At 42.2% G+C, this 19,809-nt stretch overlaps 1 protein-coding gene across 2 annotated transcripts in view; it reads right to left on the reverse strand.

Moving 5' to 3' along the window:
• The window catches only part of NSMCE1 (NSE1 homolog, SMC5-SMC6 complex component), a 40,406-nt gene that overhangs the window by 11,367 nt on the left and 9,230 nt on the right, over nt 1-19,809 (reverse strand). For both annotated transcript variants that reach the window (XM_003795748.3, XM_023516739.1), the window contains exon 2: nt 17,644-17,781. In XM_003795748.3, coding sequence (XP_003795796.2) covers nt 17,644-17,781 — 138 coding nt within the window. The remainder of the gene's footprint in view (nt 1-17,643; nt 17,782-19,809) is intronic.

Consider the following 19,809-nt stretch of genomic DNA (forward strand, 5'->3'; position numbering starts at 1 on the left):
AGTCCCAGCTACTTGGGAGGCTGAGGCAAGAGAATTGCTTAAGCCCAAGAGTTAGAGGTTGCTGTGAGCTATAATGCCACAGCACTCTACCGAGGGTGACACAGTGAGACTCTTGTCTCTAAAACACACACACACACACACACACACACACACACACAAAAGATTACAATGATGACAGTGGAGGGCATGGCCATTCACAGGAGGCAATGACAAGCCAAGACTTATGAGTTCTAGCAAGGGGCAGACAGTGGCAGCCCAGAAAAGCTGATGGCAAAGTCCAAAACAGTGATGTTAATTTGCAATGCACAGCAGGGACCTAATCTTCCATCTTAAGTAAAGTCTTTAATAAACAACTATACTAAAAATTAGTAATAGTAAGTAGGTGGGCATGACAAAAGGGGAAAGCATGACAAAGAGATCTGACCTTGGCTGCTGGAAAACTATGACCATACTTCCTGCCTCTGTGCCTCTGTTCACGTCCTCCCTTCTGACATGCCCTCCTCCCTCACTAGAGCTAGCTTAGATAGCCTTTTCCCATGAAACCTTCTCTGCTGTCCCAATGCAAAGTCCCAGTGTTCCTTCCTCTGCCACAGCAGGCAAAGTGCCCACTCACAGGCACATGAGCCTGAATGAGCCCATGCCCTTGACCTTGCCAGAAACACTTTTCTACCCCAGAGGACCCGATGCTGGGAAACTTAGGTGGGAGGCAATGAAACACATCAAGAACCTTCTCTCACTGCCTGGTGAATGAGGATCCTTTGTGGGCTGGAGCTACTCTGTCCACCCAATGTGACATAGTGGCAAGTCCCATGTGTCCCTGAAAGTGCCAATTCACATGTTCCACTGAACAGGCCCCTCCTGGGTGTCACTCAGAAGAGTGTACTCTGTGGGCAGATCAGAAGCAATCTGATGTAGTAACTGGACTTTCCAAATACCGTGTCTGTGTGGAGATGAGGCAATAGCCCTCTCTGCCCTTTCCCTTGTCATACAGCCTCATTTTTTCAGAAACATGAATGTTTTCATCATATTTTCATATAAGAGAGAGAAAACCCAGCCACTTCTGAATGCTGCACTCACTCACCCACTGCATCCTCCCACCTGCTCTGTCGCTAATGTTCTCTCAGTTCTTTCTCACCTTTTCCTTATACACAAACTTCCTGCATCAGGACCACAACCATGCTTGCAAACTGCTGATCCTGTTGACATTTCTCATAGGGGCCCCAGTGCCATGGCAGCTCTTTCTTGATCATAACCTGAGAACGAACTTCTCTTATGCTCAGCAATACCCTCCCTTGAGCCTCCTGCAACTGACCCCTTCTAGCAGCAAAAGCAGCAGCACAGGCCACAGGGCCAGCAGCAGGGGTGTAGGCTCCAGCCCAATTCTCCCATCCATCTCTGTGGGACCCTGTGTGAATCTTTCCCCCTTTCTCACCTCTGAAGGCTGTACACAGTCTACCCTCCAATCTCACAGTCTAGAATCTTTTCCCTCCTGCACTCCCTCTACCACCACCCAGCCTCCCAATCCTCTGGTGTCCTCCTGTACAGGACCCTCCCTAGGAGTAGCAGGCCTCCCTGCTCTGTCCTCCCACACTTCCCAAGCACTTCCTTCCTCCTCACACGTCACTCAACTTCTCCAGGAATGGACTTCCACAACTCAACCCGAGTCAGCTGGTGATGTCTATTTACCCGAGCAGCCATTTCCCTCCCAAATAAGAACTCGTCTTTTTTCTTCTCATTTTTAAAAAATTGTCCTTTTCCTACATTTATGGTTTGGTGGGAGAATAATTCCAGGTACTCACAGCCAGAGAACCAGACCAACAGGGAGCTATGGGGCCAGAGCTTAGATATGTCAGCCAATTTGAGCAAGGGACAAAAAGCCAGCTGGAGGTAGGTCCAGGCCAAGAGCTATAGATGGAGGGTATTTGATTGTGCAGTGGTACTGGGCTTCCTGCCCATCTCCTAGCCTGGTCCCTGGGCACCAGTCAGCCCAGTGTGTCCCTGTCCCATTAGTGTCCCAACACATTTCTCTCTAAGTTGGCCAGAATCAGGATGTCTTGCTCTGCCCCTACGCTCCCCACAACCAATCCTGTACCCTATAGTGTAGAAGCTGCATTTGTAAATTTGCAAGGACACACTGAGCCAAAGGCATATTTGAGCCTCCTTTTGGCCCCAATATTCTGAGTCCGTGGTCATGAAAAAGTACATGAGATTAAGAGCATATCATGTGATTCTAGGGCAACCATTTCTAGTCTTACAAATACCACTTTGAGGGATTTAAGAGAGGCCCTCCTTTCTTCAGGACCCAGAGCCAACTGAGAAAAAAAGACACATCAGGTTTTCTGCAATAGAGCCGGTCCAAAGGCTGGTTCTCTGTAATCACCACATGGAATCACCAGGTTGCGGGCAGAGGAGCAAACTCTGGCCCTCCCAGAGCTGCCTCTCCTAGAAAGAGACACCCTAATCAGGACCACTAGCAACTTGAACCAATAAAGGCTAACCTTATGTATCTTAGGAGCCACTTGTGTTTTCTCCACTTGTAAGAAACAGGGTGTGTCTGCATGTCTTATGGGCTGTGGTAAAGTTACTATTGTTAGGCTGAAAGCAATGGACCTGCAAATGCATGACTGTAACTCACCTATTATATGCCAGCATTACTCATTAGCTTGGTTCATTTCATCATTATAACAACAGTAACTCCATAAGGTGAGAGATTAATACCATCTTTATATATATTCGGCTTGGAAAGGTTAAAGAAATTGTTCAATTTCCACAACTTGGAAATGGAGCCCAGGCCTCTTGACTAGATCCTGAGCTCCTGGGCACCAGGCCACACAGTCTCTGCAGAGGAAACCTGCATGCCCTATCCCACACTCTATTATCTACACTCTCCTGCACATGGCCTTGTGGCTTCAAAGACAACAAGAGGGGCCCAGCCAACATGGAAACATGGAAAGCATCAGGGTAGCACCATATGAAGACACAAGAGATGCAAGAGGAGGAGGCTGACCTCCCAGAAAAGACATACCAGAAGCCAGGCCCAGTCAACATTCATAATTCCCTCAGGCAAGAAAGACGGCCCAGCCTTGAGCACTAGACCAGATGCCAAGGTGTCAGCACACAGTGTGCAGGAGGAGCTGAGGAAAAGCAAAGACCCGGGGGCACCCTGGGATCACACCTGTAATCCCAGCACTCTGGGAGGCCAAGGCAGGTGGACTGCTTGGGTTCTAGACCAGTCTAAGCACGAGCAAGAGGGAGACCCCGTCTCTAGAAATAGCTGGGTGCTGTGGTAGGCGTCTATAGTCCCAGCTACTTCAGAGGCTGAGGCAAGAAAATCACTTGAGCCCAAAAGTTTGAGGTTGCTCTAAGCTGTGACATCACAGCACTCTACCAAAGGTGCTAAAGTGAGATTCTGTCTCAAAAAAAAAAAAAAGAAAAGAAAAGGAAAAGACAAGACCTGGGAGAGGACAGAATCAACCTTCTTTAGCAGGAAATGCCTGTTACTGGGGACAATCAAAAAAATAAGCCTACAGCGCCAGCCACGTACACCAAGGCTGGCAGGTTGAAATCGGCCAGGGCCTGCTAAACAACAATGACAACTGCAACAAAAAAATAGCTAAGCTTTGTGGCAGGTGCCTGTCGTCCCAGCTACTTGGGAGGCTGAGGCAAGATAATTGCTTAAGCCCAAGAGTTTGAGGTTGCTGTGATGCCACAGCACTTTACCCAGGGCTACATGAGATTGTGTCTCACAAAAAAAAAAAGCCTCTACACACCACTGAATGAAACAGGACATTTCTACTCTCAGGAGTCATGACCAGAGACTTCTTTTTGGCTATGACACTCTATATTTTCTCCTCTTCTTTTAAAATTAAATTTTACTTTTTACTTTTGTCAATGAAACTCTTCTTCCTAAATCAAGGTCCCTTCTTCCCAGAGGCCACTGGAGCCCAGGACTCACTATGCACCCGAACAACCAACATTCAGGAAGTCTGCTGCCCTAATCTCTGACCAACAAATAGCTTTGTTCTAAACTAGGCACCCAAAATAGAAAATACTATTTATAGAGAGAGGAAATAACAGCAAAAAATAAGATCCCAGGGGCCCAAACTACTTGTGGGCCAACTTTCCCTGTGACAGGCCTCTCGGATGGGGTGGGCAGGTGGCACTGCTGAACATAGTGCTAAAGATAGGGCATGAAAGGCACCCAATCAGACACTGGCCCTGAGAGAGCAGCCCCTCAAAGCTAGAAGGAAGGACAGGCTGGCAGACAAGACTCTGGGCAGGAAAGATGTGTGAGGAACCACGAATTCTGGTCCCCAGCCTACAGCTCTTTTCAATTGCCTGAAGAGTAGACTCTCCAAACCTTCAGACCTGCCAAGGGTGCTTCCTGAGTGTGGCCAGTGAACAGTGCTAGGAAGGGTAGGGAGGGAAAGAGAGTTGGCTTTGTCTAGTAAATAACTGTTGGAAAATCATTTTCCACATGGGTGCATCAATCTACCACGTGGTGCAGTACTGTTTCTCATCCTCTCAGCAGATTCCCAGAATCACCACTGAGGCAAGTTGGGAAGAATCATGGTCTCTGTTTCCCAAAAGAGGACATCTAGGGTCAGAGAGCTGAAGGGCTTACTCAAGATAATAGGGCCAGATGGTGAAAAAGTCCAGACCAGAAGTCAGAAATCTGGCTATTAGTTTGATGCAATGAACAAAATAACTTAAGTATTCATTTAAAAAAAAAAATCTTGGCTCAGCGCCATAGCTCAATGAGTAGGGTACCAGCCACATACACTGAGGCTGGTGGGTTCGAGCCTAGCCCAGGCCTGCTAAACAATGACAACTGCAACCAAAAAAATAGCCAGGCATTGTGGCAGGCACCTGTAGTCCCAGCTTCTCAGGAAGCTGAGGCAAAAGAATCACTTAAGCCCAGGAATATGAGGTTGCTGTGAGCTGTGACATCAGAGCATTCCACCAAGGGCGACACAGTGAGACTGTGTCTCTCCCCACCCCACCCCCCAAAAAACTTACTTAGACATGCAATGTTGGCTGAGAAATTACTTCAGACTTATATAGAAGTAACCAGGAGTATAAAACAAGATTAGCCCTGAATTTATCACCATTTAACTGGATGAGTCATTGTACTATTCTACTTTTCTCTGTTCGATGTTTTCCACAATAAAAAGGTTAAAAAAATACTTCAGTGTTCAACAACCATATAATTTGACTAACCCTCAGGAGTCTGATTCAAAAAAGAAAAAAATGAGTGTCATCTGACAAGTAGATGAGCTCTGATGCTATAGATGAAATAGAATGTTAATAACACTGTTTTAAACCTATTTTTCTGAGATTTATACATAGAGATCATTTATATCAAGAGATCATTACTAAGTCCAGGCACAGTGGTTCATGCCTATAATCCCAGCATTCTAGGAGCCAAGGTAGAGAGATTGCTTGAGCTCAGGAATTTGAGACCAGCCTGAGCAATAGCAAGGCCTCTAGTCCCAGCAACTCAGGAGGCTGAGGCAAGAGGATACTGACCTAAAGCCCAGGAGTTTGAAGTTGCTATGAGCTATAATGCCACAGCACTCAACCCCAGGACAACTAAGTGAGACTATGTCTCCAAAAAAAAAAGAGATCATTATAGTTAGAAAGTCTACTCTTTAGTGTCACTCAAATGACAAGAGCATGAAACTTTTTACTTTACACAGTCCTGTATCTTGGCCATATACATTTACGGCTCTAAAACCCACACTGTCCCTTCACGTACAATAAACCCCTAAAGGACTTTCCCCTGACCAGAGATCCACCCACTGCTCAGTATTCTCACCAGTAATAAAGCAGTGCTGACACCTTCACTGTGGTAAAGCTCTGGATTACAAACATGAATCATTACAGAAAACATAAATTGCTCTCAACAGAATTTTACTGTTGACACTGTACATGCATTTTATTTTAATGGCACCCCCTGAAAACAAGTAATCTATCTTCTGCTCACTTCCCACCCTCCCACTACAGGAGCCTTCGTGGAGCAGAGGAAGGGGCTCTGCAGGGGACAAGAGGCTCTGCAAGGGACAGAAGAGGAGGCTTCTTGGCAGCCCAGGCCCCTGAAATCAGAGTAGCTCTGCCTTATCCCTGTTTCATAAGCTTCCCCTCAAATCTGACACCTACAGAGACTAGGCAGGAGGCACAGCTATGGTTAATTGTGGGTACAGTGGGAAATAGAAAATATGCATCCATCAGAAAAGGTAGGGCCACTCTGCTCCAGCCAAGTGCCCAATATTTGGGTTTTTATCAGAAATCTTTTGGTGGTTTTATTTGTTTGTTTAAATGGTAGTTAATTCCCCAAAATTAGAAACAATGGAAGGCAAATAAATCATGGTGTATGCTAGATACCACTGACATTCTACCAATTTCCAAATTCTGATGTGAGCCGGTAGCTGCTATAATGAGATAGGGTGACTAATGAGGCCACTCTGTTCCCAGCAGGTAAAAGGTTGTTAATAAGACCTACCAGGTAAGAGGTTGTTGTTTCTCACAGGCTGGGCTGTGAACAACTGAAAGGAATAGACTGTTGCCAATATGGCCAGATCATGTATGAAAGCAGAATGCTGATCTACAATCTATAGCAATCAGCTCAGAAAGCCCAGCCTGCTGTCTTGTAAGTCACACTTGCAAAGTCTAGAAAGCCAAAACACCTATAATGATCAGCCCAGAAGGACCAGGATTTGAATAACTGACAGCTTTCCTAATTTTTGTCCCTGTTTCCAACTGAGGACCAACCAAAGAAAGCCAAAATGTCCCCTACCAATCACACAGGATGCCCAGCCTCTGCTTAGCTGTCTCCAGCTTTCCCAGCCTCTACTCAGAGCACACCTGAAGCCTCCCTCCCCACTCCTCTGTCCGCCTATGAAACTGCCAAACATAATTGAGGGGCTGCCTTCCATGCAAGAGCAAGCTCTGAGTAAGCAGCCTCTGCCTCTTTTGGTGGCTGTTCTCCATTTATGTCCACACTTCCTAGTGAGGGACTTGGTTCAGCGCCCATTCCCAGCAGGGAATAGGAGGGGTGCTGAATTGGGACAGTAGTCATGCAGGCCTGTCAGAGCTTGTTTTGGTCAGCCACCTTTATGCCAGCTGCCTGCCCCATTGTTATACCCCAGAGTAAGAATAAACAGTCTCCTAGTGTCCCCTCCAGCTCTCTCCAACTCACCAGGTCTCAGCACCTAACCTGGAAGTGGCCTGCCTACGACACCATGCCCCTGACCCATGCATCTGTGTGACATCCTCTCCTGCCTTGCAGTCCAATCATGCTGGCCTTTCTGTTGGTTCCCATACCAAGCTCCTCTCCATCTCAGTCCCTTCCCTGCAGTTCATTTCCCTTAGAAAGCTTCTCTAGCAGATCTTTGTAGGGCTGCCCCCTAAATCGCCTGGGCATCATGAAAATGGCACCTCCAGAGAAAGACCTGAGCATCTAGGCCTTGACCCAAACCATCCCCAATCCCATCACATCTTTCTTTCCAGCCCTTAGTTTTCCAAACTCAGTGCAGTGTTTATCTCCAAGTCCATTTGTTGTCTTTCTTTTTTCTCTGTTCCTACTACAATGCCAGCTCCTTAGGGCTGAGACTCTGCCTATCCTGTTCACCATCATGCTGCCAACATTCAGCTGACATTCTAGATATAGCCACAGACTGACAGAAGACGACAGTGTGGTACCAATGGTGACCACACTGTCTTGATTTTCTGATAAAATCCCAACAGCAGAATTCAGCCCTATGTTCTACACAATAATTCCCATCACAGTATCATTCCAACATGATGGTTCTTCTGATAGTCACTCCCTACCACCCAGCCCCAGGAGCTGGGATTAGATGACAAGGAGAAGGACAGAAAAGGGAAGAACAGGCAGCAAGCAGCATGTAGTGAACCCATGCCAGCAAGTATTAAGCACCACACACCGAACATAAATCCCCTTGCTTAACTTTCACAGCTTTTCTGTGAGGTAGATATGATTTCCTCCCACTCAGGAAAGTAAAAGAACTTTTCCCAGTCCCCAGAAGAAACAGAATTTGAAACTGTGCCTTTGAAAAATGGCTTCATTGTTCCAGCCAATGGGGTCTGCAGTAATCACAATGAAGAATTCACAGCCAGTTCTTCGGTACCCTCACATGTCACATTCCCTGTGTCTGGGATCCAGTACAAAATGCATTCCCAGACAAATGATGTCCACACTTGGGAGAGCATGAACTACACAGAAGACCTGGCTGGCTCAGCAAATCCAAACTGGCCTTCAAGAAAGGGCTGCCAGGGACCAGGGAGCCTACGTTCCTGTGCTGCACAAAGTCATCAAAGTGGGAACATTTACTTCAGAAAGAACCAGAGGCATAAAAGCAACAATATTAGTTTCCTCATGGTTATAGAGCTCTTGAACCCAAGGATTCCTAATTAAGAACATAACCACCTGCTATAAATTCTGTATGATGAAAAATTAATTAAGTCACAAGTTAGAAATTGCTTTTCATGCTAATTTTTTGCCACTTTTCAGTTATAAAAACAGACTTTATTGGGCAGTGCCTGTGGCTCAAATGCCCATATGCCAGAGGTGGTGGGTTCAAACCTAGCCCCGGCTAAAAACTTAAAAAAAAAAACAAAAACAAAAACAGACTTTATCTCCCTTGATGAACTGGAAAGGCAAGCCAGCTCTGACAATAGTAAGCTTATTAACTGTTCATCATGGCCAAAGGAGAAAAGTGTACAGTGAAATCATTAAAAATATAAGAAAAATTTACTTAGAGGAGCCAGCTTCTAATTTTCACTGAGTCCTTCTTGGGAAGAGAAGGTGTTTATAAATATGGCTGCAGATACAAGATGGAATACTAACTCAAATGTCAACACCACTGTGATTCACCATTAATGCATGTCACCTAATGATGTTCACAAAGCCTCAAACAGACACAAAGACAATGAAGCTAATGTAGTCATGTAAATTAGCATGTTAGAAACAAACCAGGAATGAAGACACATAAAAGGCTTGCAAAAACTGAAAATCTTCATCAAATTCCAATGTTTCTATGATACTGTGCTCACTAATCTTTTTTTCTTTTTTCAGAAACAGAGTCTCACTCAGTTGCAGAGCCAAAGGTGCTGACATGTCATCATAGCTCGCTGCAACCTCAAACTCCTACATTCAAGCAAGGCTCATGTCTTAGCCTCCTGAGTAGCTAGGACTACAGGCCCCTGCCACAATGGGCAAAAATTATCCCCTGGATAATTTTTCTACTTTTTGTAGAAAGGGGGTCTCGTTGTGGTCTCAAACTCCTGACCTAAAGCAATCCTCCTGTCTCAGCTCCCAAAGTGCTAGGATTACAGATGTGAGCCACTGTCCCCCAAAATGAGAGTATTTTGGATATTAATTTCACCTGTTTCTTTTTAGCACGAAGTTTCATGTATTTTTCTTTCTTTTTTTTTTTTTGTTGTTGCAGTTTTTGGCTGTGGTTAGGTTTGAACCCACCACCTCCGGCATATGGGGCCGGCGCCCTACTCCTTTGCGCCATGGGCGCTGCCCACAGCTCACATTATTTTTCTATCAGTGTTGTTCTACAAAATAAGTAGCCATGTTCATAAAAGTCAATGATACACTGAGGAATCACTCCTAATTTAAGGAGCCAAGAAGTTGTTAACAACTAAATGTAACACACGAACCTAGTGTGAGTCCTTTGCTAAAAAGGTAATATTGGGACAAATGGAGAAAACTGAATGAGGTCTGGCGTTTACAGTAGTGATCAGATTCCTGATTTTAATGGTGGTACTGTATTTATTTAGGAAAATACCATTGCTAAAATGAAATACACCCTGCTGAATTTAGAGGTGACAAGACTTATTACATAGGTAACTTAAACTGTAACTTAAAAATAATTCAGAGGGCAAAAAGTGCTATTTTTATAATTTTCCTGTAAGCTTGGAATTATTTCAAAATAAAAACTAAATTTAAAAAGCAACACTAGAATCTGTAGGCAAAGAAGCCCTGCCTTGAACCTGACACTGACTCATTTAATAGTGGTGAAGGTTCACGAACAGTGTAAGAACTGGAAGGACAGCACACCAAACTTCCAGAAGCCTCTGCTTCCTGGTTTGTAAGATCTGATGATTTCCAAAAAAAGGTTCTGGTTCACCAGCTTGTTTAACCAAAAACAGAAAGACCAGCCCCCAAAACATCTTAATGAGGCAAGTAACTTTGAAAGAACTGTCTCCAGGCAACTGTGGGCCAAGGCAACTTTCTGCCTCTGCTTGGTAAACCTACCTGATAAATGAAACAGAACTTTCAACCCAGAGTCATGCTCAGGACTGGGGCACCCTCAAACCTCCTGTTGGGCAACCCCACACAACTCACTATAGTGGTCAACACCACTATACAACAAAACCAACAGGCTTGATTAAACAGACTGGAGCACTCACTCCCCAAGGAGTCTTGGGCCACACAGGAAAGCTATAGAGTTCAGACATCTGTGTTTTGTTTTTAGGAAACTTTCCATGACTACTTAACTCTCTTCTGAGTCAGACTTTAAGGAAGGTACTTCTCCAGATAAGCCCTAGATACAGGAAAGGACACATTTCCTGGATGCTGCATCTATTTTCCTACAGTCCCATGCAAATATGATCTCCCCAAATGTCACCATTTACTGGGGACATACAGACCACTAAGCTCATGCCATACATTACACTGTCTTTACAAATAACCTTGAGTGACAGACATCTCCAGCCCCACTGTGCAGCAACCAGGGAAACTAAAGCTGCAAGATTTAGTGCTTGATCAAGGTTACAGAGTTACACCATAGCAAAGCAGGTTTAAATTCAAATCTTTTTTTTTTTAACAGCTTTGTTGAGGTATAATTGACATATGATAAATTGTACATACTTAAAGTGTTTGATATTAACAAGTTGTGATACACACACCCCCATGAAACCATCACCACAATTAAGATAATAACATGTCTATCACCCCTGTAAGTTTCCTCCTCTTGCCTCTTTATAATCCCTTTCTCCACCCTTCCTACCCCTCCTATACACCATTCCCCCATAATCACTCAACTAATTTCTGTTGTTACAGCCAAGTATGCATTGTCTAGAATTTCACATAAATGGATTCATACTCTCTTCTGCCTGGCTTCTTCCACTCAGCAAAATCACTTTGAAATTAATTCATATTCTAGCAGATAGCAACAGTTTATTTCTTTATATTTTGAAGTAGTATTGAATTATATTTGTGTACCACAGTTGAATAACTGTTTGCAGTTAGCGCCATTATAAGTAAAGCAAGTAAAGCTATTCTGAAGCCTTTGTGATGTCTTCCTATCTATCTATCTATCTATCTCAGAGACAGGGTTTCATTATGTTTCCCACACTGGTCTTGAACTCCTGAGCTCAAGGAATCCTTCCACCTCAGCCTCCCCAGTAGCTGGGAGTACAGGCACATACCAACACCTGGATATATCTCAAGTAAATATGTAAGAAAAGAATGGCTGGGTCATATGAAACTGCCATACTATTTTCCTAAATGGCTGCACCCTTTTACATTCCCAACAGTTGTATAAATAAATATATACAACTCTAAGCGAAGTAGGAAAAGAAGGGAACCTCCTTAACCTGATAAAGGTTGATATGAGAGTTCCCGTTACTCTGTTCTCACCAACAATTGGTGTACACAGTCTTTTGATTATTAATGCTGGGTCATTCTAATGTATGGTACCTCAATGTGGGTTTACTTTGCATTTTCCTAATACCTAATGATGCTGAGCACTTCATTTGCCTGATGTATAACTTATGTGGAGTGTCTGTTCAAACACTTTGCCCAGTTTTTATTGGGCTGTCTTCAGCTTTGAGAGTTCTCTACATATTCTGTATGTCATTTATCAAATATATAATTTGTAAAGATTTTCTCCCAGTATTTTGCTTCTCTTTTTATTCTCTAAACATTGTTATTTTACAGAGTGTTAAGTTTCTATTTTAAAGTCTAGTTTAACAGTTTGTTCTTTTATTAATCATACTTCTGGTGTTAGATCCAAGAAATCTTTGCCTAAGGTTTTCACAGATTTTCTCCTATGTTTTCTTCTAAAAGTTTTATAGTTTTAGGTTTTACATTTAGGTTTATGATTCATTTTGAGTTAATTTTTGTATTTGGTGCAAAGTACGGCTTAAGGTTCATTTTTTAACTATGAATACCCAATTATTTCAGCACTAATTGTGGAAGAGACTATTTTCACTGAATTGCCTTTGTGTTTCTGTCAAAAACCCCCTGTCCATCCACATGTGGGTCTATTTCTAGACTCTTTATTTTGTTCCACCAATCTATATCTCTACCATTGTCTTGATATAATAATAGCTTTATCGGTCTTGAAATCAGGTAGGATTAATTCCCCACATTTGACTATCATTTTCAAAGTAGTTTTTGCTCTACTTGGCTCTTTACATTTCCATATGCATTTCAGAATCACCTTGTCAGTTTCTATAAAAAGCCTTGCTGGGATCTGACTCATCTGAACTGAATTTGTAGGTCAATTTGAAGAGAACTAGTATCTTTTCTTTTTTTATTTGAGACAGAGTCTTACTATGTCGCCCTCGGTAGAGTGCTGTGGTGTCACAGCTCACAGCAACCTCCAACTCTTGGGCTTAAGTGATTCTCTTACTTCAGCCTCCCAAGTAGCTGGGACTACAGGTGCCTGCCACAACGCCCGGCTGTTTTCTGTTGCAGTTGTCATTGTTGTTTAGCTGGCCTAGGCCGAGTTCGAACTCACCAACCTTGGTGTATGTGGCTGGCGCTGTCACCACTGTGCTATGGGTACCAAGCCAAGAACTAGTATCTTAACACTACTGAATTTCCCAGCCCATGAACATGGTATGTCTCTCTATTTATTTAGATTTCCTTTGATTTCTATCAACAAAGTTTTATAGTTTCCAGTGTACAGGTCTTACACATTTTTCTCAGATTTATCCCTAGGCATTGTATGTTTTTGATACTATTATATACAAATGGTGCCATTTAAAAATTCTTCTGTTATTCATTGCTAACGTATAGAAATATAATTGGTATATGGATATTGATCTTATATCCTGCAACTTTACTAAACTCACTTATCAGTTCTAGTAGCTTAAGAGATTCCGTCAGATTTTCTACATGAACTACATATAGACAATTTTACTTTCTCCTTTCCAATTCAGATGGCTTTTCTTTTTCTTACCTGAGTGCACTGGCTAGAACAGAAGTGAAAACTAACATTCTTATCTTACTCCTGGTATTAGGGGAAAAGAATTCAGTCTTTCACCATTAAGTACAATGTTAGTTATAGGTTTTACAGAGATCTCCTTTATCAGGTTAAGGAAGTTCCCTTCTTTTTCCACTTTGCTGAGAGTTTCTATCTAGAATAGATAATTACTTTTCTTTTCTTTTTTTAACTATCTATAAACAGTGGCTGACTTCTTGCTTGTGTTGTAAGCCCTGAGGTCCTATTGATCCTATTTATACCCTGCTCCTTAGGATCCCTGCGGTTTTTTTAAGACTCTTCATAAAGAATTGGGGTAGTAGTAATGAAAAAGATGCCGTGTACTCACTGTCAAGAACCAGAAAAAAAAATCCTCATTGACTCTCTCTCAAGAGATCACTATCCTCCACTGACTAAAGTCCAATGTTTTATATTTTGTCTACATTTCGACTGTTTCAGGCAGGAAGATATATTGATCCCTACTACATCCATGGCCCAAAAGGGAAAACATCAAACCTAAGTCTTCTTAACCTCCAGTCCCTCAGCCTTCTGTGCCTACTTCTACCAAAAGAAATTATACTGGCATCACTTGACTCCTTATCTATATGACTTGTTAGAGCCACTGTGAAACAAAAACTTAATCTCTGTGTCACCAGTTCCTAGTACAAAGGACCAGTTCACATGTGATTCTCAGGAAGTTTTGTTAGATAAACAAACATATGGTGTGGACACAAATCCTGGCTCAAAATCTAAGGTCCACTAAGAACACAGTTCCCTAAGTTCCCGAAAGGCTAGACCCAAGGCTTTGCACTGGACTTCAGAACAAAATCGAATCTCTTCGCTAGCCAGGAGAACTAGGGAATTTGTTTCCCCTTAATGACAATAAGGAGAGAGCCCAAACCAAAGCCCAAAATAAGTGCTTTGATAAACTCAACAAATACTCTGGGAAATGGCAATTAGAATAACTTGCAGTTTCAATTACTCCTTTTCCTAATTTTCTTAGAAGTTAAATATTTTTCTAGTTGGTACAAGGGGACTTTCCTGACCATTTCTTCAAAAGATAAATAATACAGATTAATATAAGTAGTTACTTAATTTTAGATAATTTCTATCATTCCTTGTTTTAAAATCTCTCTTAATAATAAGAATTCTCAGGAACAAACTTTTTTGTTTTTGTTTTTACATGAAGGATAGGAGAAAAGAGACTACAGTTATACCCTGTTTTGACCTAGCCATAACCATATCTACATGCAAAGAAATGATACATAAAGTGTACATAAAGTGTGAAGAATAAATCAATTCCTAGACACGTTATACAGGACTTTCCTAAATTAGATCATAACAATTTTAAAGGTCGAATAAAGGCAAAAACAGTTTCATTCTTAGTATTAAGGTATCGTATGGCTTCTTGTAGTGAGCTGCAAAACTTCCCCATCAACACTGAAGCTCACATTCAAGACTTACAGGAGAAACCAAAAGGGGAAAGGAATGAATTGTTATATTGATAAACATTAAGACAAGCATTCTTTCACTCATCTCTGGAGGATATTGAGGGGTAGGTTTAAATTCCTCCTATGCTTTTATTATTATTTTTTTAGACATGGGGACCTACTCTGTTGCCCAGGCTGGTCTCAAACTCTTGGCCTCAAGCCATCCTTCCAAAGTGCTGGGATTATAGGTGTGAACCATCATGCCTGGCCCCTACTGGGTTTTTGTTTTGTAATAAAGAGTCTCACTTTGCAGAGTGCCATGGCATCACAGCTCACAGCAATCTCAAACTCTTAGGCTCAGGGCAGTACCTGTGGCTCAAGGAGTAGGGCGCCAGCCCCATATACCGGAGGTGGCAGGTTCAAACCCAGCCCTGACCAAAAACTACCAAAAAAAAAAAAAAAACACTCTTGGGCTCAACCGACCCTCTTGCCTCAGCGGCCCCAGTAGCTTTTTTTTTTTTAGAGACGGGGTCTCCGATGGTCTTGCTTAGGCTGGACCTACTGTGCTTTTTAAAGAGCAAGAGAAGCTGGCTTAATGGACATAATACTCCCTTTCAATAATGGAGTCTGACACCCTATCCACCATAGCTTAGGCCATTACAGCAGATACATTTTCACTAGAGAGATAGTTCTCAAACACAGAACTAATTATGTCACTTTCTGCTTCAAATACATTCAAGAAGCCTGTTCTGTTCACAAAAGTAAAAATCATTACTATGATTTCATACTATGGTGTTTTGAAAATAGGCAAATTTACACACCAAAAGAGCTTGTTCTCGTTACACACACCATATAATCTTGTCTAGGTTTTCCCTAAGTATGTTATCAGTAGGTCAACTAAATTCGGATACACAGAATTAAACATAGTTAAATAAGCTAATTTGTTCCTGTGTATTATCAAGCTTCTAGAACTCCCCATGAAATCCCTCAATGGACCAGTGCTCTGGAGGACACATTTAAGGGATGCTACTCTCTAGTCTCTTCACATTGTACCTCTTCACCTATCTAATGTGCTACCTTCTTTCATTCTTTTTTCTTTTGCACATCTTGAAAGAGTTATTTGTCTCAGTACTCACTGTTGTCCCCTTCTTATTCTCATACATCCCTTCCCTCTCTGGGACCAGGCTTCCTTTTTTTTTTGAGACAGAGTCTCAAGCTGTTACCCTGGGTAGAGTACAGTGGTGTCACAGCTCATAGCAACCTCAAACTCTTGGGCTTAGGCGATTCTCTTGCCTCAGCCTCCCAAGTAGCTGGGACTACAGGCACTCGCCACAATGCCCAGCTATTTTTTGGTTGTAGTTGTCATTGTTGTTTGGCAGGCCCAGGCTGGATTCGAATCTGCCAGCTCCAGTGTATATGGCTGGCGCCCTAGCCGCTGAGCTACAGGCGCTGAGCCTGGGACCAGACTTCTAGTTCTTTGTCACTGCAGAAATTGCAGTGCTCTAAATATGGCACCATTTCTTGTGTCCCTGCACTTGTACTTGGCACTCGCCACACCTCTAATCACTCCTCTTGGCTTGGCTCACCTCTTTGTTAGGTTTTCCATTTTTCTGCTGATGATTAAAAATACAGAGAGAAAGAGAAAAATACAGAATAAAAACCAAACACCTGCATCCTAATTAATCAGTAGTAACAACTATTAGACTATGCTAATGTCATTTTGTTATGCTAGCAATGTCATATTTGCTTCAAATTTGTCATATTTGCTTTTCTTTTTAATAAAAGAAAACGGTATAAAGATGAGTATCCTTTTATTTCTGCTAAAAACCTACTCCTCCTCTCCTCAAAGGCAGGCACCTCACCAGCATGCTATTTATCCTCCCAGTTCATTTCTATGCTTTTACATGCAAACACATTCATAAGCAATGAAAAAACCATTTTGTACATTATAAAAAACATAATGACATCATACAATAAGCATAACCTTATCAGCTTTCCTTTTCTCTCAGGAAAATCTAATCAGGCTGGGCACAGTGGCTCACGCCTGTAATCCTAGCACTCTAGGAGGTCGAGGTGGGTAGATTGCCTGACCTCACAGGTTCGAGATCAGTCTGAGCAAGAACGAGACCCCCGTCTCTAACAATAGCTAGGCATTGAGGCAAGTGCCTATAGTCCCAGCTACTTGGGAGGCTGAGGCAAGAGAATCACTTGAGCCCAAGAGTTTGAGATTGCTGTGAGCTATGACACCACAGCACTCTACCAAGGGCAAGGAAGTGGGACTCTGTCTCAAAAAAAAAAAAAACTATTCAAGAAAAGTTACCTATACTGATACTCAACACAATATGCCAACATGAATTCTTCTGATTTCTCCACTCTACCTACTGCTTCTGTTGCTCTCTCCAGTTGCTGAGAACTCAGTATATGTTCTAAGTGCACAAATCTCAGTATATGTTCCAAGTGCACACATCTCATTTGCTCCTCCCACTGACGCCTGAGAAGATGCTCCAAATGCCTACAGCAGGGGCAGGGATGGCACTGTCTCCAGACTTGGCTAAGTCTATGGCTATGTCCTTTGCCCCTGTGCTAAGCTCCCCTATTACCTATCAAGAGCCTACTGAGCACATTCCCTATAGCAGGTGTTTTGTGTATTATGTCTCTAAATTCTTTGAACCGCATATTTACTTATGCATTAAGTACCATTACTCTCCCCATTTTAGAGACAGGTACTGCAGCTTTGGTGTGAACAACAACTGCATAGCTTCAGAATATAAGTTTTTATCCACTGGGCTAAATGTCGTATTTGCTTGAAAAAACAAATAAATAAAAGCAGAAGACAAGATCAGAAAAACGAGCTGATATGAGGCTGCAAACAGACTTGAGTACTGGTTAACTTGTTCCACAATATTATACACGTCATTGTTCCCTGACCAGCACTGCACCAGAGCATCCTGGGAACAGGAAACAATACTTACGGTCGTGGACCCTGTAGCAGTGCTTCTGCAAGCGCTTGATCTCCCATTCCTCCAGCACACCATGAGTCATCAGCAGCTGGAGGAATCGCCTATGGACATCAGTCATGATGCCCATTTTCCTGGTACTGCTCTGCATGTCTGAAGGAACCAAAAAAGAAGTAAATGCAGCAGTCATCTCCATGCACACCAAAAGCAATGTCATAGGTCTTGTATTAGTTTACATGAACAAATATAAATTTATGATCATTTTAAAAATTAAGTTCTTTATGCTTAAATTTTTTAAGCATTTAAATTACAAAAGTGCAAAGAACATGAGTCAAAGCAAGTCAGGATTAGGCAGAGCTAAGAAGTGTGAATTCTAGAGTCTAGAAGGCTCTAGCGCATGTTTTTCAACCTTTTTTATCTAACAGTACACTTGAACCTATAGTTAAACTTCTACAGCACACTTAAATTATGTTGATTAAAAAAAAGAGTAAGAAAGAAAAAGAATATACTTACTCTGCTTTAAACTTCTTTCAAAAATAATTTAAGTAATGATCTTTAAAAATTTCTCAGCACACCTAAGATCCACTCATGGCACACAAGTGTGCACACAGCCTTGAAAGTCACTGCTCTAGGGTGGTGCCTGTGGCTCAATGGGTATGATGCCAGCTCCATATACGGAGGGTGACAGGTTCGAACCCAGCCCTGGTCAGCTAAAACAGCAGTGACAACTGCAACAAAAATAGCCGGGCATTGTGGTGGGAGCCTGTAGTCCCAGCTACTCAAGAGGCTGAGGCAAGAGAATCACTTAGAGTTTGAGGTTGCTGTGAGCTGTGACGCCAAGGCACTCTACCAAGGATTGATAAAAGTGAGACTCTGTCTCAAAAAAAAAAAAAAAAAAAGAAAGAAAGAAAGAAAAAGAAAAAGAAAATCACTGCTCTAAAGCCTGTATCTACCACTTACTAGGTGTGTGAAATCAGGCAGCTTAGTCTCTACAAGCTTCAGATTCAAATCCGTAAAGTAGAGTAATGGTTGAACTTTCCTCCACTAAATTGCTGAGGGTTAAATTAATACATGTAACAGCCTAGGAACAGAGTTAGCACTAAATAAGTGAGCTATTTTTACTGTAAACCAATTCTGAGTCTGAACTTTGGCTCAGCCACTTACCAGATACACAATCTTGGTGAAATGAAGCCAAGGCCCCTTTTTCTTTGGAGAACTAGTAGAAACACTTAATAAATACTAGTTTCCTTCTCCCCCAAACCTCTAATAAAGCAACTGTCATGGTAGAACTGCAGGCTATTTTTAAAATCTCCTGCTCTCTAATAATATGGTATCTTTCCACAACCCACAAAGATCAGAGCTGATAAAAGTATTACACAAGCCCTGATCAAAATACCAACTCCTGCCATGGAGGGGTATGCAGTGCATGGGCTAAAAATTGCAATTTGGAACTAGACAGGTGATGCTCAAAGTAGGAAGTGCCAGATCTGTCCAATCTTAAGAACTGCCTAACCTGCATAATAAAAACAGATTCCCAGACCTGTTTCTAGAGATTCCAGCAGGCCTAGAATTCTGAGGTGATAACATTCACTTCAGATTATGCTCTGATCTAAAAAGAAATTTGCTGTTACCTTAGGCAAAGATAGCACAGAAACATTTTCAAATAACATGCTTGGTTTCCCTAAGGTTCAGTCTTTTTCATCTATAAAATGGAGATAATAGCTACCTTAAAGGCATAAGATGAAGTTTCAATGAGCTATGACTACCAAAGGTTTGCTGAGAACTTGACTCAGAAGAGATACACAAAATTACTAATGTCTATTCTTTTTTAACAGCATTGTCACCTGTACCTCAAAGCTGGGAAGATGGACTATCTCATGACCAGTTCCTCTACCTGCCTGCTAGACTTCGTTGAAAACATCTCACCAATATCTCCACCTCAACAAACCCTAACTTATAGACTCATTCCCCTCTCCTTCCACCATCTTCAACCTTTTTCCTCCCCCAAGACCTTCTTATTGTAAATCATGTGGTATGGACGATGCAATCCACACAACCATACAAATCACACATCTGAACATCAAACTCTGGTTCTCCTCTCCAAACCCTCAGTTCTAGCTAGTTGTTAAATTAGAGTCTTTCTTCTTCTTTTTTCTTTGAAACAGAGTCTTACTATGTCAC

This window comes from Otolemur garnettii, unplaced genomic scaffold, assembly GCF_000181295.1.
Source record: "Otolemur garnettii isolate 467f Iridium unplaced genomic scaffold, OtoGar3 scaffold00096, whole genome shotgun sequence".
Lineage (NCBI taxonomy): Eukaryota > Metazoa > Chordata > Mammalia > Primates > Galagidae > Otolemur > Otolemur garnettii.